General features: G+C 42.1%; 1 protein-coding gene across 1 annotated transcript in view; it reads right to left on the bottom strand.

Moving 5' to 3' along the window:
• Nucleotides 1-3,684: 3,684 nt before the first annotated feature.
• RPAP3 (RNA polymerase II associated protein 3) overlaps nucleotides 3,685-24,946 on the bottom strand; it is a 46,168-nt gene continuing 24,906 nt past the window's right edge. The window contains exons 11-17 of the mRNA XM_066591709.1: nucleotides 23,292-23,362; nucleotides 22,794-22,907; nucleotides 20,445-20,674; nucleotides 17,684-17,864; nucleotides 16,339-16,436; nucleotides 12,643-12,743; nucleotides 3,685-3,910 (exon numbers count right to left, since the gene is read on the bottom strand). Coding sequence (XP_066447806.1) covers nucleotides 3,828-3,910; nucleotides 12,643-12,743; nucleotides 16,339-16,436; nucleotides 17,684-17,864; nucleotides 20,445-20,674; nucleotides 22,794-22,907; nucleotides 23,292-23,362 — 878 coding nt within the window. The 3' untranslated portion in view covers nucleotides 3,685-3,827. The remainder of the gene's footprint in view (nucleotides 3,911-12,642; nucleotides 12,744-16,338; nucleotides 16,437-17,683; nucleotides 17,865-20,444; nucleotides 20,675-22,793; nucleotides 22,908-23,291; nucleotides 23,363-24,946) is intronic.

Genomic DNA, 24,946 nt, shown 5'->3' with positions numbered 1-24,946 from the left:
GGGACACTATTTCATACCTGCTGCCCTGTGGTTTACTCACATCTCCAGGCCCTAAGTGTTGTTCCTGTAACAGGAAGCTGAAAACTGATTCTTTAGGCATTGGTCATACAAAGTAGGGCAAAGACAGAGGTTGTGTGATTGTGATTGAACTGCTGCACAGTTCTCTCTATCACTGGGCTGAGTGCTGTGATGGCTCAATCTAGGACTAGTTCAGGCAGCACCCATAACTGGGTTTATTGGGTGCCAGTACGCAGGTGGTAAACCACCAATGCAGCATGCAATACATATACAATGAGGAAAAGAAAGGACTGCCACACTTTTGCTACCAAGCCTGACAAAGAGCTTACACTCGCAACACTGTTGCTTCCCCAGATTGATTCCAGTGGTGTTTTCTGTGACATTTAAAAATACCGTATACATAAGAAGTTTACCTGCAACAGTCTGTTTTCCTGCTGTCCCTTGTTTTCTTTATTGTATGTGCTTGAGAGCTCAGGGACTCTGCGTAGGAGTAGAGTTTTTCTGGAGTCTGGAGAGTTTTTACACTTCGCCTCATACGTATCTGTCATTTTTGGTTTTGTTAATTCCACAGGTTATTAAAAATGGTAAATGTACAGTATAGGGAAATTTTGCAAAAATTTTGTGGGCAATACAAATGTCACTTGTGGAAGTAGTTTAAATTTAGAAGTTTTCTTTTGAGAGTCATACAAAAAGTGCATTTTCTTTTAAACCTTGCGCAGATGGCCAGGTGCACGGGAAGACATAGCTCTAGGATTCACTATGGGAAGGCATACCAGCAGAGACAGTAGGATTCTCTGGATGAATTTCTGCAGGGAAACCTATGGTTGCGGTATTCATGTGGATGCTCCTTTGACACGTACGATCTACATTAGTGCAGACCAAGTACACCCCTTCATGACAAAGGTATCAAACAATGATAGTGGCTTTTTTCAGCAAGATGATGTGCCCTAACATATTGCAAAAACATTCAAGAATTGTTTGATGTACATAAAGTTCAAGGCTAGGATCTGCTGCTAACATATTGGTTCAGGTACCACTAAACACCTTCAGAGGTCTTGTGGAGTCCATGCCTCAATGGGTCAGAGTTGTTTTCGTAGTACAATGAGGCTCTACAGAGTATTAGGCTCCGTACACATCTGAGTCAGAGCCTCTGGCAAAGATCTGTCCCAAGATCCTCGGAAAACTATTGCGGCACACTGTGCTATTTCATATGGAAAAATTAGAATTACTCATCAGCAATTTGATTTTCCGCAGTCCATAACAGCACCAGAATGTGTTCTACCTCCAGGATAGGAAACCTGCAGTTATGAAAGGCAAGCCCCTATTCCCCTTCCTCAGGGCTTTCCTATCCTGCAGAAGGAATGTAGGTTGTCCACGTGCTGTCACTGGATGAAGAATTGGGAGCTTCCTGGATTAGGGACTATCCGCCCACCCTAGCAGCACTGGTCTGATACCGCTGGGTTATTTTTACCTCGTGACTGCTGACTTCCGGTCAGAGCCTGGTGCTTTAGGTCCTTATTGCCAACGTTGTGCAGAGGGGCAATCAGGCAGATCTGATGTGCTCTTTCCTGCCAGAAGTGGGGCACTGGTGCATGAAATCCTACCCTAATGATGTCCAATGAAAATTGGTGGAGGTGAGGGGACCAGGGCTGCTATATGAGTCACACTCTTTAAATGTAGGGGGTTCTGCAGGGAAGGTGTCTGAAGATTCCAGCTCTGAAGAGGAATTTTAGTTCTCCGAGAGTGGGGAATTGGGGTCCTGGATGGCTGTAAGAGCATAAAGCCTTTCTTTACTGAAGATCGGTTACTTAACTGCCCATAGTTGTACGTATGGCATAAGCAGCCAAAAAAAACAAACTGTTCAATTCCGATTGTGTTTCAGGGTTCAGAGCAGCACAAGAAATGGTCATTTCCAGTTCACAGTAATTTTTCCACCTTAATTAAATGGATATAGAAAAAATGGATAAACCGTGCTATGAACCTAGGAGTGTCAAGTATAAACACCCGTTTTAATTTGGGATAATGCACCTAAAAAAACAAAACAAAACAAAAAAAACGTTAAAAATTTACCATTTTCTCCACTGCTAGAGTATCCAAGAAAGCTGCTTTGCACTTTGATGATATGGGAGCCCTAATAGACAGTATCGCTTCCACTTGTTCTGCTAGATACCTTACTGTATGGCTGTAACAGCTAGAATCTAAAATTTAGCTGCACCATATCCAATATACACCATATCCCTTAACCTGCTCCCTACTTTTAATCCAATGACAGCACCTACAGGACACAAAACCACTAAGGCAGGGTAGTGAGGTCTTACCTTTTGTACCTTCAGATTTCCTATCCTGGGGATGGACCTAAATTGCACCTGGATAACCTACATTCCTATTGCAGGACAGGAAACCACCGAGACAGGGTTAGGAAGGTCTACCCTTTTGTATCTGCAGGTTTCTGCTCCTGGGGGCAGACGCTCTTAGTGCTGTCATGGATAAAGGAAAAAGTTCGGAGGGCACGAAGAATGCCAGAAGGACCCCTTTCTAGTCAATGAGGCTTGTTGGATGCCATCATAGAAGGGGATCCATTCTCCTGCTCCCATGATGGAGTAAGAAAATGGATTCAATGAACACAGCTATGAACAGAGTCTTAGATATGTGGTTTTAATGTTATAGCAGATCAGTATATATTGTTTTGCCTGATATAACCCTTTTAATAGCAAATTATATGACCTAAACAGTACTGACAAATTCAGAGCAATATATCTGAAATCAGAAGATCTTTCCATGATACAAAATACATGTTTGTCCTACCAAGCCTTTCTAAAGTTCCATTTTTCAATAACTACCCTGTTTCCCCGAAAATAAGACGCGTCTTATATTAATTTTTGCTCCCAAATATGCGCTACGTCTTATTTTCAGGGGGTGTCTTATTTTTCAATGAAGAAGAATTCCCATTTATTGTTTAACAAAAAAAATGAACATTTATTACTGTATATACTGCACAGTACTGTAGTTGTCACCACAAACCAATATAGCTAGACAAACTGTGAAAACAAAGCAAAAATTACTCAATGAGTTATGTCATAATTTTCTGGCACAGAAAATTTGCCTGACTCACATACAGGGCCACAAAAAAATAAGGGCTGTAAAGTACCTTGCTCCCACACACTGTCTGGAGACTGTAATGCTCACCCCCTAAGGCTGGAAATACACTCTGTGAGAACCCAGCCTTAAGAATCACACATATGGTTGCCTGACTCACACACAGAGCCATAAAAAAAATAAGGGCTGTAATTTAAGTAACGTACTTGTCTGCAGACAGAAGTTCCTGTACCACTTGTAAGCAGGGATGGTATTGCAGCTTCCGGCCACCAGGGGGAGCTCATCACAGCAGACGTGTACAGCAGCAACAGAATGACAGTATGGACTTTTCCAGCCAGCAAGGGGAGCCCACAACAGCACACTTGTACAGCACAGGAGGAGGTAGGAGACAACGGGGATGGCAGCAGGGAACAGGCCTCTCGACTTGCCGGCACACTTTAGTATGCCTTATTATCGGGGTGTGTCTTATATTTGCGATTTCTGCAAATTTCTTAATGTGTCTTACTTTCGGGGGTGCCTTATTTTCAGGGAAACACGGTACCAGGACAGATAGAAATAAAACAAAACAAAAAGCATACAAATTAAAAATTTATTTTGTACATAAGTCAGTGAATTTCTCCAGGTATCTTGCATATAGTTATTTAACACTGGATTGCATCAAATGTCCATTTAACACAAGCATTTTTTCAGTTTTTTTCCTGTCTGCATCATACTCAGAGGCCATATTTCTTCTTTAGAGCTGCACAAGTATCGTTAGTCTTTGTCTTTTCTATATAAGCAAATAAGGTGCGGACATCTGAAAAGAAAAAATAAGAGCTAAATCAAACTATTCTTGAAGTAGTGTAAAAGTTTGTGTGCTTGAACTCGTACAAGTTATGATAGAATTACTTTACAGCTGACAGTATGCTGCTGATGTGTTCAGGACATATCACTTATGATTCATAATAGTTTTTCAATTTGTCTTAAGACAGATAACATTTTTTAATGTTTGGATCAGTTGTCCAGGAAAAAAAAAAAATCACATTGCCAACTCTCCTTGAAATACCTTCTGTCACCATGCTAACTCCTCCAAGCTATAAAGCATCAGATGAGGATGTATTTATTTTAAATAGGACTAATCACTATATAAATCTTATTATTCAATGTTTGTCTACACTGTAGCCGGGAACAACAAAAGAAGCAAATGCAAGATGCACTTTAAAGGTAAAGCAAATTAAGAAAACTGTACTCTAAAGGGTCATTTACACGGAACAATTATCGCTCAAAATTTGTTCAAACGATGGCATAGGAGCGATAATCATTGAGTGTAAGTGCTACCATCGTGCACTTTTCGCCTGAACGATGATTTTAGGTGGGTTTAAAAACAAATCATTCAGACCGCACGCTGTGTTCTCCACGGGAGCAGGAGATAACATTGTATTCTCTCTGCAGGCCCTGCAAGAAAACGTAACACAGGCTGTTATCTTCACGGGAGCTAGAGATTACATTGTATTCTCCTTGAAGCTCTTGTGAGAAAACAGACCGCACGCTGTATTCTGCACGGGAGCAGCTGATTACATTGTATTCATGGCATCAGCCTGTGTGAGAACAAAAAGGAGCTAATAGCAGAGCTCAGACCACATGCGGAGTTCTGCAAGCAGTTTTGGGAGGCTCATTTGCCCACAAATAAAGCTGATAAAGTACTAATAGGCATTGGTGCCTATTAGTACTTTATGCAAAATGATCACTAAAACTGTCAATCTTTCAATTGTCTGAAAGATTGTCTTTGCGTGTAAATAAGCATTTATGGACAATATATGTCCCCATTCTCTCCTAATATGTTGCTTGGTAGTGATCAAAGAATGGTCGTCTCCTTTCCAATCTCAAATTTTAGATATCTGATTACACAAATCTATACATTTAATTTAACACACACCCCATAATTACTGTATACCTGCTTTGCCAAAGATAAATGGTCTCTGGAAGACCCCAAACTAATACCTACAGCTTTCATTTATCCATTAAACAATTCATTTGTTTTCTCTTATGTCCAGAAAAACAGAGATGCTCAAAATTAATCACAGAATTTAACTTACAGGATGGGACTACATGTCACCTTATTGTACTTTAAAGGGCTTGTCCCTTGAAAATTATTATTTATATTTAAATCCAGCCTATAACTATTAACCTTTTTTGTATTTACACTTATTACAAAAAATGTTTCTATCCTCAGATATTCCAGGACTAATGTTAGAATAGTGCCACCTGCTGTTTATATTGAAGAGGCTGTGTCCCGTGTCAGTAAATGTTCCAAAGTAGACACGACGACTCAGTCTTGCTTTCTTGCTTCCCTTAACCCCTTAATGACGCGGCCCCTTTTTCTTTTTCCATTTTCGCTTTTTCCTCCCCCCTTCAAAAAATCGTAACTCCTTTATTTATCCATCGACGTCGCTGTATGAGGGCTTGTTTTTTGCGGGACGAGTTGTATTTTTCAATGGTGCTATTTAAAGTACCATATAATGTACTGAAAAACTTTTTAAAAATTCTAAGTGGAGTAAAATGAAAAAAAAAACGCCATTTCGCCATCTTTTAGTGCGTCTTGTTTCTACGGCGCACAAACGGTAACAAAAACGAAATAACTTTATTCTACGGGTCGGTACGATTACTACGATACCAAACTTGTATAGCTTTTTTTTTTACTATATTCCTTTTTTTTCAAACACATTAAATTTTTTAAAAATTATTTTCTGCCGTCATTTTGTGCGCGCAATAACTTTTTTATTTTTCCGTCGACGTAGTTGAGCGAGCGCTCATTTTTTGCGCAATGTCCTGTAGTTTCTTATAGTACCAATTTAGAATACATACGACTTTTTGATCTCTTTTTATTGCGCTTTTTCTGGTATCTAAAAAGGTGCATTTCTGGCGTTCTTTATTTTTTTTTTCGGACGAGGTTCACCATGCGGGAAAAATAATGCGCTACTTTGATAGTTCGGACTTTTACGGACGCGGCGATACCAAATACATATTTTTAATTTATTATTTAGATTTTTTAATAATGGATATGGCAAAAGGGGGGTGATTTAAACTTTTACAACTTTTTTTTTTTTACATTACTTTGAAGTCCCCCTGGGGGACTTTAACATGCGATACTTTGATCGCTCCTGCAGTATGACGTAATGCTATAGCATTACGTCATACTGCTTTTTGACAGGCAGTCTATCAAGCCACCCCACGGGGATGGCTTCATAGGCAGTCTGTTAAGGCAGCCCTGGGGCCTGTCATTAGGCCCCCGGCTGCCATGACACCTGCACGGCTCCCCCGATCTCACCGCGCGGGAAGGGGGGGGGGGCTGGGCGTGCGGGACCCCCGAACATCGTTTGGGGGATTTAAATGCCGCTGTCAGAATTGACAGCGGCATTTAAATGGTTAATAGCCGCAATCGGCCGCGGGTGTCAGCTGCCATGCAACCTCTCTTTATACATACCCCGACGCTCCATGACGTACCGGTACGTAATTGGTCGTGAAGGGGTTAAGTAACGCTATCTCCCTCCCGCCGCTTGTGCAGCATCTCTCCTGACATCAGAGAAGACGCAGCAACTCCAGAAGCAGCCTATCACAACAACAAGGATCTCTTCACATACCCAGTGAAGCAGAGAGGGAAGCAAGACTGAGCAGGTGGAACAATTACTGAGGTGGACACATAGCAGAAACAGCAGATGGCAATATTCTAACATTAGTTCTTGAATATCTGGGGATATAACCTTTTTAGATAAGTGTGAATACAAAAAAATGTTTATAATTATTGGTTGGATTTAACTATAAACATTTTTTTGCAGGACAAACCCTTTAAGTGTGGTAAGTAGGAAGCATCCTTGGACTGTGCATACATACAAACCTTTTGGGTCAAAATTCATGCCTTTATATCTCAATATCTGGTTCCACATGTTTCATTTAATTAAACATGAGGTATTCTTAATAATGTAGACAAAGAAAATTATAATACAGGGTTATTCCAAATGATCTTCCTAATTTAAAACCCTCATACCTCACGCTTAATGACACTCATATATATAAATCTGGTATCGATGGAAATAGAAACTCAAAAAGTTTTGCTACACAACATCAAAAAGGTTTTCCACACCAGAGGTGTTCCACGTGAATCGCCTTTGTCACTCGACATACACCGAGCTTGCAGTCAGGTTCATGCCATACATGCATGGTGAGTGGTAATGGTGGCATGTAGACTACATCTTTAACACTCTCCGAGTGAAAAAAACCCACAAGGCATAAGGTCCAGGGAACGTGGAAGCCAAGGAAGAAGTTCACCATCGTCAAAATCTGCACAGTCAATCCATCTGTTTGGTAGCCCCCTGTTGAGCTCACTTATTACTTCCTTGTGAAAATGGTGCAAGGCCTGTTCTGTTGAAAAATCAAACCTGAGATTTCCTGTTCCAGTTGCAGCAGTAGCCAAATCTGTAGCGTCCAGGTACGAAGTGCCAATAATTGTTTCTCCATGAAAAAAAAAGGGGCCCTACACTTACCTACAGGTTATAGCACTTATCACATGCACCCTCAGGAAGCCGCGCATATACTTCACATAGGCATATGGGTTTCCCTTCCTCAAGCTTCTGACCGCATGTTTGATAACCTTGCACAAAGAGTGGAAGGCGGCTTCAACACTAAAAGATTCCATGAAACCATCACTTTCCATTAGTTTGCACACTCTTGCAGTAGATTTCTGAAGATGTTGCGTGAAAATTGTACAGACACACGCCTCCGTTTCCACGCTTACAGGTAGACGGATGAATGCTTATGGATGCAACCTTTTTCCTTAACACTGGGGTAGCACTTCCGAATTGTGCCCCCCTTCCGGATCTTCAACAACAAAGACAGTCTTACTATTAGACAGTTTTGCTATATGTGTTTGAATTTCTGTTTCCATTGATATTAAATGGACCCACTGTCCCCTCACCTTTGAGCCTATAATGTAGTTAATGGGACACAAATGTGATGGCAGAGGCCTTTTAAGTGAATATGGTTTGCTGATTTGAAGCCTAATCAACAGATTCAGAGCAAAATGAATAATCTCTCAAAGTTAAAAAAGAGAAAAAAAAAATCTAACCAGCTTTCTAGACCTCTTAAATGCTATAACATTACTTATGTGAATTTTCTACATCATTTATATTGGTTATTGTTGTGCCTTTTTAAAATATCTTAAAGGCAGTGTGTCTAACTCAGGGGACCTCACTACAGCTTCACATGTCAAAAACAATACCAGCAGATAGTACTCCCGAGATGATCAAACAGTGTAAAAGATCACAATTAAGGCCGCCTGCAGATGGCCGAGTCGGATTCAGCTGCGAGAATTCTCGCAGCGGGATCCGAGCCCCTGCAGAGAGTAGCACAGCACTCACCTGCTCCCGCGGCTCCGGATCTTTCATGTGCCAGCTGCTGAGCAGCCGGTGCATGCGCAAACCGGAGTCGGCGAGTGACATTTCTGTGCGGGGCTCTGTGAGCCCTGCACAGAAATAGAGCATGCCGCGTTTTGTTTTCTGCGCGTGATTTCGCGCAGACAAATTGCTTCCGTCTGCATAGGATTGCATATAGTAATGCAATCCTATGCAGGCGTCTACAGGCGTAAATTCTGTGGGAAGCCCGACGCAGAATTTCCGCCCATGTGTATTGGCCTAACAATCACACTACCACTCTCAATATGGCAAGGATTCATTGACGACCCCCTCTCCTAGATCAGTATGGACTTAATATAAACAATATATCCTCCAATAGGTGAATACAAATTGAATTATAAAAGTTCTCTATAGTGTTCCAAGTTGTAGGCAAACGACCAGTTCAACTATGAACATAGATTGTCACCACCTTCATATAGATAAGAGCTGCATGGCAGTGCATGCACACAGCTTAATAAGACAGCATTCCTTGTCAGGCTCCAGTGCTTGTTGTATATATAGCGTGTGGCTCTGCTCAGTCAAGCAGACCAGCATGTGGGCTTTAGCCTTCCATATTCAATGAGATCATATGGGCTATAAATTAAGTGTCACAATAGAGTCTTTTACACGGCAGCATGTGTTCGTAACACTTGAAGTGACAGATTATACCTACATCACCTTTCATGTATACAGTTTGATACAACAAAAAGTTACTTGCTGGACTCCCGTACATACCATCTGCAGCATTTGCTGTGCTTAGTCAATCTGTGCCTGCATCTGGCAAGCACTAACTCATAGTCTGACCCAGAGATCCATAGCTAGGGAATGTACTGTAGATGGGGGCTTGTGATGGCTTCTGCATGCTATATCCCTCTACCCTAACCTTGTACATCCAAATATTATACACTTTTCCATGTGAAGGTTGGGCATTCATTTTAAGTAACTTTGTTGTATGACACTGTATATGTGTCATGGGCACAAAGTCACTTACTCCAAGTACTATGAACACAAGCTGCTGTGTAATACGGAGTCAGTGTTTGGAACTAAAGAACTTTAGTGTGACACTTTGATCTATGTCGGGAAGGGTATCACTTCTCCTTAAGGAGAGCACCTAAAAGGTGAGTGAGGAGACTTATAAGGCCATCCATGCTCCTCTGGGAAGTATATGCAAATAAGGAAGATGGAACAATACCTCTGCAGCATCAGCTATTAAATGGCAGCATGCCTGTAAATCAGTGTCCGACCCTTTGAACAGGTCTAGACCTATATAAAAGTGTTAGACATTGATTTGCAGGAATGCTGCCATCCATCAGGTGGGGCAGCGGAGGTATTGTTCCATCTTCCTTATTTGCATACTTTAAGTTACAGCACATATGATTTAAAGGGGTGGTCTCGCGAAACCAAGTGGGGTTATACACTTCCGTATGGCCATATTAATGCACTTTGTAATGTACATTGTGCATTAAATATGAGCCATACAGAAGTTATTCCACTTACCTGCTCCGTTGCTAGCGTCCTCGTCTCCATGGTTCCGTCTAAATTCGCTGGCAGCTTGCTTTTTTAGACGCGCTTGCGCAGTCCGGTCTTCTCCATTCAGCACGAGCCGCTTCAGTGTGCTCCCCGCTACAGCTCTTCTGCGCATGCGCAGACGAGCTGTCACTGCTCGGGAGCGCGCTGAAGCGGCCATTCTGCACCATCCTCTGTTAGAGGAAGGTGCAGAAACTGGAGCTGCCCAGCGGAGAAGACCAGCCCAGCCCAGCAGCCCCGAGAAGCCTCCCAGGTAAGTGATGGGTCGGGGGGGGCTGCCGCTGCGCCGGGGGGGGGCTGCCGCTGCGCCGGGCTGCGCCGGGGGGGGGGGCTGCCGCTGCGCCGGGCTGCGCCGGGGGGGCTGTCGCTAGGCCGGGGGGGCTGCCGCTAGGCCGGGGGGGCTGTCGCTAGGCCGGGGGGGCTGTCGCTAGGCCGGGGGGGCTGTCGCTAGGCCGGGGGGTGCTGTCGCTAGGCCGGGGGGTGCTGTCGCTAGGCCGGGGGGTGCTGTCGCTAGGCCGGAGGAGCTAGCGCTAGGCCGGGGGGTGCTGTCGCTAGGCCGGGGGAGCTAGCGCTAGGCCGGGGGGGCTGTCGCTGCGATGGGGGGGGCTGTCGCTAGGCCGGGGGGTGCTGTCGCTAGGCCGGGGGAGCTAGCGCTAGGCCGGGGGGGCTGTCGCTGCGATGGGGGGGGCTGTCGCTAGGCCGGGGGGGCTGTTGCTGCGCCGGGGGAGCTAGCGCTAGGCCGGGGGGGCTGTCGCTAGGCCGGGGGGGCTGTCGCTAGGCCGGGGGAGCTAGCGCTAGGCCGGGGGAGCTAGCGCTAGGCCGGGGGAGCTGTCGCTGCGATGGGGGGGGCTGTCGCTAGGCCGGGGGGGCTGTCGCTGCGCCGGGGGAGCTAGCGCTAGGCCGGGGGGGCTGTCGCTGCGCCGGGGGAGCTAGCGCTAGGCCGGGGGGGCTGTCGCTGCGCCGGGGGAGCTAGCGCTAGGCCGGGGGGGCTGTCGCTGCGCCGGGGGAGCTAGCGCTAGGCCGGGGGGGCTGTCGCTAGGCCGGGGGGGCTGTCGCTAGGCCGGGGGAACTAGCGCTGGGGAGCCGGGGGCTAGCGCCGGTTACCTGCTGTCTGGTCGGCGGCTGCGGGGCGTCTGGTCGGCGGCTGCGATGCGTCCGGTTGCCATGGAGACACAGCTGGCGGCGTCTCGGGAGCGCGCACGTCGGGCTGCAGCGAGCGACTGGGAAAGAGCCGGCGGCCATCTTGAGGAAACTTTTATAACTTGCTGAAACGCTGGAACGGTAAGTACGAACCAGCTAGAAATGTCATTTACAGGGGGGCTTAGTAATGTGTGTTTAATGGGGGGGACTGGGCAAAAAAAAAAATTAACTGCTTCCTCGAGACATCTCCTTTAACTGAATATGATGGGCGAAGGCCCATGTGCTGGTCTGGTTGACTGAGCAGAGCAAACGCTATATTATATACACACACACACACACACACACACACACACACACACACACACACACACACTAAGCGCTCAAGCTTGACAAGGAATTCTGTCTTATTAAGCTGTGTGCATGCACTGTGATGCAGCCATTAACGACATAAAGATGGTGAAAATCTATCTTCATAGTTGGACTGCTTGTTAAAGGGGTTTTCCAAGGAGCATACTACCAATGACCTATCCTCAGGATAGGTCATCAATAGTTGATCGGCTGGGGTCCGTCGCTCGGGACCCCGACCGATCAGTTGAGAGGGTGCATGCTGTCAGCGCCACAAATACACTGAGCGGAACACTGAGCGGAAGCCTCAGCACCGACATCTGTGTAGTGGCCGATGCTGGTAAAAGGTAGGTACGACTCGCATTGATTTCAATGAGTGATGCTTGATTTCAATGAGAGCTGTGCCTGCATTTACAAGCGCCGGCCACAATACAGAAGTCGGCGCGTAGACCTATGCTGCTTCTGCTCCGACCTCTGTGTATTTACGGCGCTGACAGCTTGCGCCCGCTCACCTGATCAGTCAGGGTCCCAAGTGACAGACCCCAGCCGACCAACTATTGATAACCTATCCTGAGGATAGGTCATCAATAGTATACTTCCTGGAAGACCCCTTTAATATTAAGTCTATAGTGATCTAGAAGAGGGTCACTTCAATTAATCCTTGGCCATACTGAGAGTGGTAGTGCGATTTTAATAGTGATCTTTTACACTGTTATTTGGTCATTCCAGGAGTACTATCTGCTGGTAATATTTTTTGATGTGTGACCCTGTCGCTAGAGCCCCGTGTGAATGTACATTTTAGACATCGCTCTTATTGGTTATGGTTATGTTTTTTTTCAATAAATAAATAATATGCTATAGCATTAAAGAGGTTCAGATAGCCAGTTAGATTTATTTTAGGTGACTTTCGACTTTTGTGGATACCAATACTTACTGTGCACCTCTCATCGATATTGGAATTCAGGTTAGCTGCCTGTTGTATTATATATTTAACAAAGCTTGAAATAGTTTAGGACTGAACCATTTCAAGTTTTGTTAAACTTTGTGACTAAATTAGAAGAACTTAAGTATCTTAACTATATGAACGTACCTTCTTTTTCAGATTCGGACAAAAACATTACTGCCATATCAAACCTCTTCAGCTCAGAAAAGGTTTTCAAAATTTCCAAGACAACATCGGCGTCTTCATTCCTAGACAAAACAAAATGGCTTATAAGGAATCATTACTAATTTTTTTTAGTAAACTTGCTGCAAATCTTGGGTAATAAAAAAGAGCGCAAAATGATCAGTTTTTCTTAATTTATCACACCCATCAGACCTGCCTGGGACCTCCTCAGTCATCACCTTTTAACCTTTCGTCTTATGCATAAACAACTTTAGCTTTATTGCTCTGGCTTATCTTGATGATGCTTCCCTCCATGTACCCCAACTGGATATAACATCATTGAAATTACTGTACTTATCTCTTGGTTGTTCATTTACTACCTGCCTGACAAAGGGGCCTCGGAGCTCCAAAAGCTTGCAAATATGTTTCTTGTTAGCCAATAATGCTATCACCTAATACCCTTACATGGCCAGGGCTCCCTCCAGGCGGGCTGATTCTTGTTTGCACGGTTGGGTGGTGTCATCGCCAGCTCATTTGCGCTCCTGCATCCTGTTCAGACTGCAGATTCATTGCTGACGCGTTCAACGAGAATCGTTTAGTATTGTTCAGCCTTTTACATTAGTGAATGTAAAAAAAAACTGAAGAAGCGCTATTTAAATGGAACAAGAAGTGAATGAGCCAATGAAGGTTTTTAAGCCAGCATAAAATGAACAAGCAGCGAGAAGTGCACAGTTCTTGTTCGTTGTGGGCTTGTGTTTAGACTGAACGATTATTGCTCACTTTCGCTCGTTTGAACAATTTTCCATCTAAAAGCACCCCAACATTTTACCACACTGTTTTAGAATAGATTAGGAGAATGTCATGCTGGTTACTAGTGTCCAATCAAAGTTACTAGAAAACCCACTTGTTCACATTCATGTTAGACTGGAGACTGTGTGCTGCTATGCGAATCAATATCCATGGCAGTTATAGCACTATACTGCGCACATCATTAGACCAGTCAAACTTTAGATCTTAAAGAATAACTGCACTTTTAAAAGATCTTTTCACATGTCAAAAGTTTGGATCAGTGTACGTACAGGTGCTGAGGCCCCCCCGCTGAAATGGAAGGGGCACAGCACTCTAGTGAGCCCTGCAGCCCCTTCACTTCAGGGATCTGCTCAGGTTTTAGCACCTGGGCCTCCACTGATCAAAACCTTTGACATGTCGCTCTAACATGTGAAAAGTTATCTAAAAGTGAAGTTTCTCTTTAAGTGCTTATGTCAGTACACTCGTATAGAATACAGAGATATTTCCTGACTGCTTTTTATTAATGAGAATTGCTGTCACCCCATCAGCCCTATGCTACACAACTGCAAAGTACTGATGGATTTCTTTGACAACCGACAACCTAATAAAAGTTTCCCAGGTCCGTCATCTTTGAACTCTTATTAGGCATGAGACGGGGCTTAATAGGAATCATGTTGGCTTTTACTGATGAGGGTAATACACTACAATACAGAAGAATTGCAGTGTATTATAGAAATAAATAAAATCTATAGAAAATATAGAGGGACACAAAACTGCCATATCACAACAATATGTCAAACCGGTGTAATTTGCCGCACAAATATCATGAACCAACAATACAAAATGAGCACAAAAATGCCATATTAAAATAATACTTTGTTGTAAACACATTAAAAAATAAATCTTAAAAAGAGGAGTCACTATAGGAAAAGCACTGAGCCATGGGTGAAGAATCTCAAGACAAATACATCAATATATTACACACAAGCGGTTATATACAGAATATCAATTAAAAAGCAAATTAATTAAGCAGCATATAAATGAATAGCATAAATACATGAGCAAAAATATAACAAGGAAGAATAAGGGAGTGATTCATATGTGACCTGACCCACCTGGACGCAGAACAGAAACGAGTCGGTTTGTAAGCCCTAACACATCCGCCCAGTAAGCATTAGTGATTGCAGCTGTGTTTCTGTAATTTCATTGGTTAGAGTTTATATAAATTTATAAAGTTAACACCATGCCACCACTCCCAGACGAAGGCATATATGCAGAAACGTACTTTGGGGCTGACACGATGGCGTGAAGCACCCTAGACAATTGAGTTTACTATTTCTCACTTATTATACTTTTGCACATGCTTTATAAAGTTTTACATTATATATATCTACATATGCTGTTAATTTATAATCTATGTATAACCTCTTGATGGTAATATACTGATGGAATTTATAGGAACAATCAGATAGCCGCGCATATTGGGTCTAAAAAAATGTTTAAACATGTTTCTCCCATAAAAAACTAGCTCTGTATAGCTAAAAGTGAAAAATAAGTGTACATATATTTGACATCACCATGTCCGTAACAACCTGGACAATAAAATTATTTTGTTAATCATCTTATATGGTGAATACTCTAAAAAACGAAAAATTGAAAAAAAAGAGAAAAAAAAAAACTCCTTCTGCAGGTCAATGTACGCTACGTCACTAGTGATGTAACATTCACTGCCCAGCAAGAAATGCCGAACACTATGCTGGGCTATTGCTGCGACTGTGCATGTGTGCTGTCTCAGAGTGAGTGTTCATATATAGAGATGAGCGAGTATACTCGCTAAGGCACATTACTTGAGCGGGTAGTGCCTTAGCCGAGTATCTCCCCGCTCGTCTCTAAAGATTCGTGGGCCGGCACGGGTGACAGTTGAGTTGCGGCGGGGGGCGGAGAGAGAGATCTCCCCTCAGTTCCTCCCTGCTCTCACCTGCCGCTCCCCGTCCCCCGAATCTTTAGAGACCAGCGGGGAGATACTCGGCTAAGGCACTACTCGCTCGAGTAATGTGCCTTAGTGACTATACTCGCTCATCTCTATTCATATACTATTGTCGTGGCAGTAGCCCAGCATCGGATACGGCATTTCCTGCTAGGCAGTGACCTGCAGTAAGGAGAATGCCATGAATGTACATAACGTTACAGGAAGAGGAGGATCCTGCCTGGAGAGGAATAGGTAAGTATTTTTTTTTTTTTCTAAGGACATAACCCCTTTAAAGCCAAAGTTGGCTTTGACCTTAAGAGGTTAAAGAAGACATAACTTCTGGTTTAAAAATTAAAAAAATAATAATAAAGCATTGACAGTGGGGAAGCCTAAAGGTACGTTCATTGAGCAAATTTTAGCACGGTATCCATGCCAAAATCCACTTACAATACGCATCGCATTTATTTGAATGGGATGCCGAATTGACATAAATTTGTCTATGGTGAAAAAGAAAAAAAGAGACATGTTACTTGTTAATGCAGATCTGTTTTGGAAATTCCATACATGGATAGTGTCCACTAACAAGGGCAAAAGCTGTACGTGAATCTGCGGCAAAAATATGTGGCTTAACTGCGTATTTCTGCCATGGTTTTAGTGTGAAAATCTAGGTCGCATTCTGCAATATGAAGATACCCTAATGGTGCACCCCTGAGCAGTTCTGAAGTCACGTCCTCTTCTGCAGTGTTCTCAGGGAGGCCACATGTGGATCCAAAATGATTAAATACAGCAAACTCCAAACATACCAGACAATATTGAAGTCACATAGGACAGGTCATCAAATACATCAACATCTAATTCCCACCTGGCGCAGTGCGGACCTCAAATGCACACCTCTGAGCATAAATGGCTGACTTGTTACTTACACAATGTATTTAAGTCGTAGAATTTTTATTATTTCATTGAAGACATCTGGATCTAAAGCTTTCTGAAACAGTTTGAGGTAAAGTGAAGGCTCGATTTGCTAAAAATCAGACAAGAAAAAAATAAGTTTATAAGCATATAATTACATATTACAACATATGGTTTCATTAATAATAGCCTTAGCATCCATTCATACCTGTTGGTTTAATAAAAGCATAAACTTTGTGCTATACCCTATTGGAAGGAGGTGGTAAATCCCTTATATCCCAATTAGCTGCAGCTCACCTTTCCTTGAATACAGGCTCTTCATTAGGCCAAAGGCACAAGGCTGTATTTTCAAGCTGTTTGTAGTCTGTGTTTTCCAGCACAGGCTATTCAATTTTTTCTTCCTTCCTTTAAATTAGACAGATCCGCCAAAAAAACAAACAAACCATGGCATGTCCTATTCTTGCCCGTTTCCACAGATGAGAATAGGAGTAACAATGTTCAGGGTCCATGTAGATCCCACAGCACACAGATGGATGTCCATGTGCGGTCTGATGCAAGGTGTACCCAAGTTTTGTGTGTGTGTGTGTTAGATGCTGTGGAGGCGGTGGAGCACAGGTGGAGTATATTGATTGGCTAAGGGCACAATCACACGTGTAGCGCAGGTTCTGTTCGAAGACACTGGTGCAGATCTGGCAGAAAATCCCAGATGAAAGACAGCAGGATGCTGTGCTATTTTGTCTGCTAAAGTGCCGGAAACCTGAAGGACCCCGTAATTGGCAATGGGGTCTGTTCAGCTCCAGCCGTTCAAGTATTTTCGTCGTTTGGCTCCAAGGACGCAGCCAAACTAGAGAAATCACCCAGAGCCGCAGCGCAGATGTGAAAGGGGCCCAAAAGCACACATCACACAAGGACGTGCCTGCCTACCCAGCAAGCACGAGAGAGGAAAAAAATGTAAAGCAGCAAAGGGGAAGCTGGGGGGAGAAGGAGCCAAACCATTAACCCCTTAATGATGAGCCTATTCTGTGCCTTAAGAACCAAACAATTTTCGTCATTACATGGCAAGAGTCCTAACCCGTTGACATAGCCGTATGAGGGCGTGTTTTGGGTTTTTTGGGGGGAAGGGGGGGGGGGGTTTGAGATGCATACTTTAATGGCAGCACTCTGGGGTACATATAATGTGTTATATAACTTTTATACATACATACATAGCTGGACATTAACAAAAATGGTCTCACAGAAGATCTGCATATTGGGGAAACAAATTTCTCCAATACCAGCACTTGTGGATTTGGTTTTACACTGTCAGTCATGTGATATTGGAAGTAGGTGAAGTAGCAACGTTATTCAGTCGGCTCTTACCTTTACGTATGTGTATAACATATCAGGGTTCCCTTTCAGTCTTCTTAGATCTGACTCAAGCTGAAAAGAATTTGCAGGAACTCCTGGAACACCACCGTCCACTAATGGAGATGTATCAGACTGTTGCTTTTCCACTTTTGCTATTGTGGTCGGAGTTGGAATGCGGCCGTCAGTGTTATTCCTAAATTAAAGCAAACATAACATTTGACACTGGAGAAAATAACCGGATAATCTATAGTCTTCATTACAGACAGCACACACAAATAAAGGTTACTGAAGCTATATGCATAATCACAGAGAAGCAAATTAGTTACCCTTAAATGAATTGAAAAATATAGTATGAGACCTAAATGCTGCATTTAGAAAACTCTTGTCACTTTTGCTGACATTTTTAACATTTTAACATTTTATAAGGTAGAAACAGTGAAAAGCAGAGTTTCGAAGAGAGTAAAATGTTAATGAATATAGTGCACACCGCAATTTTGTTTAATAAATCGATGAGCCTTTTATAGGGTGCATTAGGGAAATTCAATGGTTTCCTTCATATGCTGTCAGGTTCCAAATTGAAATAGCTTGTAGGACTGGCCGGTAGAAAGCAGTGACACAGACAGATCTATGTGCAAAGCAATCTACCTTTATTACATATGTCACAACTTAGATAGTAACGTGACGCAGGGCGGGCTTTATGCCCGGTGAACTTGTTTTTACATAAGCACACATTGTTGGTTAGAGAGGTTATCTTAGATTGAGCAGTAACTTGTGTTTTCAAATTCCAATGTTACATTCCGTTGTAAGTTCCAGCTAAACAGGATATGCGATTAGTAACTTTCTCTGAGTTGTACTGCTAGCAGTATGCCCAGAAAATCCTGTTTAGCTGTGTCAAGAAGTGGTAGACAAGACAAAATCATATTCAGGCATGAGGCCTTCACAGGTGCATCAGTCCTAGTAAATGTCTTCCACTATGTTCACATATTTACACGTACAGCCAATATGCAAAGTGTCAAGAATGAATCAAAAAGAAACAAAAAGCAATGCTGTTTTTGAAACTTCATTGAAAGCCTTGAGATTGAGGTGTTAATGTAACATGGAGAACAATGAGTATTTCTATACAAGAATTATAAGAATGACAGCTGTAGCTTGTCTGAATTATGCTAAAAGAGTGGCCATTTCTGGGTTGTGTTTTGGTAAACAGGCTATGCTTTTTATGCGCTACATCTGGCAATGTATGTAACAAAAAAATATTTATTTATAATAACTTTTATGTAAAAAAATAATTAACATCTCCGATAAGATCTAAATGCAGCACTCGGGCTTGCAATTTCTATAGCCATTGTATCTAATAAAAGCGCAGTCGTTTCGTTAGAAAAAGGGCATTCCTACACTTCAAAGCAAAACCACAGACTACACAGCAGCATAAATGGATTTAATTAAAAGGATGATCCATGTGAATTGCTTTCAAGTTGTTCTATTGTGGCAATTATACGACACTACAAATCCAAAGCCAAAAATAGGATTCTAAAAATATTCACATTTAATATAACAAAAATTATATACAATTCTCTCTATTGCCTGCGCACAAAAATAAACTGCTACCCAGCATAATGGCTTATAATAGCCTAATAACGTTGCTTGGAAATATGTAGAACTAATTAAAATGAAACATGAAGCGCTGTATAATTATCTTTTAGAAAATACTTGGAAGCGAGCTTTCTTAAAGCAAAACCAACTTCATCTTAAAGGGGCAATTTTCTTATCTAAATAAAGTGTTACGTAAATTTATTATTTACTCCTCTTGCTTGTATTGTGTCAACTTATTCGGTAGTATTCCCAGCTATTGTGGGGGGAATGTTGTCTATCAGGATACTTGTATTTGAAAACTTTGACCAAGAACTATTATCTAGGTCCTATTCTCTCTAGGAGAGCAGATTCTTATCTTATTCCCTACGACTTAGAAGGGACTTCAATTTAAGGCTATATGCATTTAGGCCACTAGTCAGTTTTATGTATCTAAGCCACAAGTCAGTTTAGCATCCACTCTAGAATTTTCGTATTGGAACCCCTGAGGAACCCACAGTGTATGTGGGGGAAACGCGTAGGGTCACGTAATTTGCTCAGGTTCTTGTAAAAGGTCATTCTATACCATCAGGATGACACCTGCGCATTGAAACTGCGAAATCATTGCGGGTCACGCAATTTGCTCTGGTTCTTGTAAAAGGTCATTCTATACCATCAGGATGACACCCGCGCCTTGAAACTGCGAAACCATTGCAGACTTTTTCAGTCTCTTTAAGACTAACAATACGCAAGTGTTGAGTACAAAAAACTTTTACTCAGCCTGATTGGTCTTTTTTTCACCTATGAAAGTGGCATAAATTGGAATACATCCTTTTTGATCTCTCTCCACCTTATTCAGTATATATGTGTGTCTGTTCTTCCCTATTTTAGCTATATGTTAATAAAAGTTATATTTTTATAATTATTAGTTTGAAGGTCCACGTAGTAAACCCTCCGGTTTTAGGACAAAATGGTCTACCCCCCAAAACGCAGAATGTCCTAATCTGGTCCGTATCATGTAATCTTCACAGCTTGCAGGTGTCGGGCATCACACAGACATGTATCTGTGTAATGACTGATGCGAGTTTTAGCTAGTTCTGGACAGAGGATCTTGGTGAGGCTAATAAGAGGTTGATATACTAAAGATAGATTTCTTCACTACTAAAAAACATTCATAATATACAAAATGGTTAATATGAGGACTTACGGAGTTGTTGGCAAGTCACAGATTTCTTCAATCTTTAACATCTTTGCACGTGGGGCTTCTGGGTAAATGGAAACTGGTTCTATAGAATTCAAGTCTTCTTCACCTTTTGCAGGTTGCTCAGTTTGAATCAAGACAGTGGCATTGCCAGCATCATAAGGTTCAGTCACAGCATCTGCTGGAGTTAGTAACATACCTCCAATCTCTTCAATTTCCATCCTTCTCAAAGGTTTCTAAAATGAATAAATATATATATTTATTATATCACATATAGTAACATACATTTCAGTAACTAAAAATACCAGGTATATGTAAGATGTCTATGAGCAGTTAGGACAACTCCGCCACTGCTGTTTATCACTTCCACAGTGCCTTGGAGAAGGACAGGTGGATGGCACTTGTGGAGGAGAGACTTGTCACTCACCCATATTGATTGTAGGAGAGGTGCTGAATGCCAGGACAGTCTGCAGTACAGCTGCTTGTATATAAAGTGTCATGACAGTAGCACTTTAAAGGCTAAACTCCCCTTGGCAGACATCATTAGAAGCAGCTCTGGACATACTAGGTGAGCTAAGAGATTTCAGCATTAATGCCAGCAAGGTTCTGGTTAGCACCAAACTGAACGGTTATCAAAGTTCGACCGGAAACAGGGTTCGAGTGTTTCAGTTTACTTAAGGCCTCATGTCCACAGGCAGTTTGGATTCCGCACGCGGTGGCCCGCAGCGGTATCCGACCATGCCTGTGGCTGAGGACACTGCCGGTTTCTACTTACCCGTCCGGGTCTTGATTTTATTCACTGTGGGTGAGTGCAAATGCGCAGTGGAGTTTTTTTTGTTTTTTTTAAACTCCTACTTTCTCGTAGAATCTGCAGCCCTTCCGCAATTCAATTGCGGATGGGCCATGGATCAGATGGCTTCCATTGACTTTAATGAAAGCCGCCGTTGCAGGATCCGCACTGAAATGGAGCAAGCTGCGATTTTTTTTCCGGACCAAAAGGTCCGCAAACCGAATCTGCATGCTGTATTTAATTTGCAGGCGCTCATGTTTCCCAATGGCCCATGGACATTGGGCCTAACACTATTCTTTGTTTACATGGTTTTGAGAAGTACTTTCGTTAATCCCTTCGAGAACGCTGCTGGTAAATTTACGTCCCTGCTGCCTGAACAACACGATTGATGCAGGTCCTGAGGACATCATCACTGATAGCCAATCCTGCCGCTGGCTGGGAAAGTTTCCTGGCGTGTCACTGCGGTAACCATCAGCATCCTTTCCCTGCTCTTCAGTGTGAGATTGGAGGACAGAGAAGGAGAACAGCACACATTAACTTGATATTAACCCCTTCCACACATGTACTCCTATTACAATCTCCTACATTACTTAGCTAGTACAGGTGATTATATAGTATAGGGTTAAAGTTTAAGAATTTATCTAGAAATAATTAAAAAACTTAATTCTTCAGAGGCGGAGCAGCATACGGGGTGCAAACAGAATCCTTCACTGAATATTTCTTTGTTAAAACATGCTTCTTTATTTCAATCCCCAAAAGACAACTTTGTGACTTCTATCCACAGTCTTTATCATGTCAATGACACACATGCATCACAGTACAGCTTAAATAGTGAATGGAAGAAAACACACCAATCACCATTCCACCATAATACCACACCCATCACTAGCCCAATCCAAAACGGGCAATGGAGGTTGCTGGCAGAGTGGAGCACTGATTGGACTTGGACACAGATATTGTGCAATCACTATCATGGTCATAGAAGGGATTATAGGACTCTGGATGAATCCTGTTGCTGGATACTGGGCTGTGTTAGTTAGGAGATGATACTTTCATGATAGGTTAGTGCCTGTCACACTGATAACAGTAACATGTCTGCTGTGTGGATCTGTGCAGTAGGTCTTTGAGAAACTTGTCTTTTATCAGTAGCAGCACATGCATAGAGGACTTGGAGTAGTCCTGGATATTCATGAGCTGCAAGCTAGCTACATCAACCCCTCTCTCCAGTCAATGATTGACAGCTCTCTGCCTATTATGCAGCATAGAAATAGAGAGCTGCCAATCATTGGTTGTAGGGAAAGTAGGTGTGTCCAGCCTGCAGCTCATGAATATGCAAGATTGGTTCTGTGTCTGGCTGCTTCTAATCAAATGCAAGTTTCTCCAAAACTACTGCACAGACCCATACAGCAGACATCACTGCGAAAGGCACTACCTGGTGCTGCGCTGAGAAAGGACTGCAGAAAGACGGTGACAGAGTCCTTCTAAATACTGAAATATCACTGATTATCTTTTAATAGCTAGCAATTAGGCAAAACACACATATTAATGACTATGCATATACTTACAGTGGACCGAAGATGTGGAGGCTTATCTATTGCCTTTATAATGTGTCTTTTATCGAGTTCTTTACTTTCATCTGCAGACTGTTGACTTACATTCACTTTTTTTCCATTAAGTTCCTAGACGAACATAAAGAGGCATATAGATATGTAGTCCCACACTTATCTGTGATTTTTCAAAGGAGTATCAAACAATATTTTTTTCAATTACCGCCAAGTCTGAACAGTTCTTATTCACTTTACATCTTACTAACTGTTGGTACCCATTTATCACCTTCCTTCATTGTCTTGTTCAGGCATTTTATGGTCACGAACTCCCTTAGTCCTCCTCCCTTTCCCTAAACGGACGTGATATTCTCATGTATATCAAAGTGACTCTTACAGGTTTCCGAACATGTTATATTATAAATCCACCCACAGTACTCTTCTATTGTTTAGTTAGTTTATGCTACATACAATATATCATTCAAGAAAAGTAACCAAGTTATACAGCACTGTACACACCTGAGAAAGCTTGGCCAGTTCTGATATTGCCTGCTTATTTCCAGGTTCAAGTTTTAAAACAATCTCAAAATCTACAAGAAAAACAGAAAACAGGTTATTAAAAGGGGCAGTCTCACAAAATTAAGTTATCCCCTATTAACAGGATAGGAGACAGCCTGGCTTTGTCATTAAGGGGTTAACCCTCTAGCAGTTTTAGACGAGCTCTGTTCATTGTGCAGGAAAAGGATGTTACAGAGCTCATTCTTGACTATCTCCAGTTCTATCAGGGCTACCAAAATGCGTTTGGTGGTATTTGAAAGCTAAGATTCATAGCCCTTACAGAAATGAAGCTAGAGCTGTTTGAAGCACAGTCATTTTTTAGTCAATGTGTGCAGAGGAGAGAAGGAGGAGGAGGGGAGACCGCCTGCATTGGGAAGATCTGTAAGTCTCTTGTATATCTGCCTCTCCCAGGGAAGGGGTGGCATGAATTTCTGTTCATGTTATCACTCCCCCAGCAATCAGTGAGCATATTTGCTCACTGATTGTCACATATGGGTTTTTCCCAGAAAAGAAGTGAAATGACGAGGACTTGCTCATCCAATTACTTCCCTACACCATTTAACCCCCCAAATGTGGCAGTCATTGCTGACCATGGCAAATAACCTTTTTACAGAGAAAAAAATATTAACTTTTTCCTATTCACACAAGGCTTTAAATGGTGAAAAATAAAAACAAAAGAAAACCCTACACATAATGGATATTGCCACATCCATAACAACCCATACTATAAAATATTACGTTATTTAAAACATTTGAAAATTATCATATATATCTTAAAATGGTATCAATAAAAGCTACAAGTTGTCCCACAAAAACAGGCCTGAGATACAGCTCTGTCAAAACGGAAAAATAAAAATGCTCGTCCTGGAATGTGGCGCCACACAAAGTATTTTTTAAATAAAAAGTTTTATATTGTGCAAAAGTGGTAAAACACAATAAAACCTCTATAAAATTTGGAGTTGTCGTACTGACCTGTAGAATGAAGTCAACAAAATATTTATACCATACTGAGAGTGCCATTAAAATAAATCATAAAAAACTGCGGTAAAATTGTTTTATTCCATTACCACCAGCTAAAAAAAAACTGAATAAAAGTTATTCACCTCAAATTCGTTCCTATAAAAACTAGAACTCGTCCCACAAACTACAAGGCATCACACAGCTACATTGATGAAAAAAATAAGAGAGTTATAACCGCTGGAACACAAAAGGGGGATATGATTTTCTGGCTTTTAAGGCCAAAATCAGTTATGTCACTAAATGGTTGAAAATGCAGTTTAGGCGACAAAGTATTGTGTGAAAAATATTCAAAATCTACAATTAAAAAATTGACATTTTCGGGAGGGTTTTTTCAGTTTTAATGTGACTGTTGTGGGGTTAATATACATATTTGAGGACTACATTATATGGAGCACGGTACAAAAAAATTAGAACAATTTGAGGGTAAAAAAAAGCAATGCTCGTGTATTTTATGCCCAACTACCTTGTTTTAAATATGCCTGATATCTAAACTAACTTTAGGATGTACAAACACAAGATGGAACATTATTCAGTGTGATCACGTACTCCTGCAATGCCTTATCGATAGTATTAGCGATAATAGGCAATGGCAAAGC

Source organism: Eleutherodactylus coqui, chromosome 2, assembly GCF_035609145.1.
Source record: "Eleutherodactylus coqui strain aEleCoq1 chromosome 2, aEleCoq1.hap1, whole genome shotgun sequence".
NCBI classification, from domain to species: domain Eukaryota; kingdom Metazoa; phylum Chordata; class Amphibia; order Anura; family Eleutherodactylidae; genus Eleutherodactylus; species Eleutherodactylus coqui.
The sequence above is the reverse complement of the archived record's forward strand: the minus strand, read 5'-3'. Positions and strand labels throughout refer to the sequence as shown.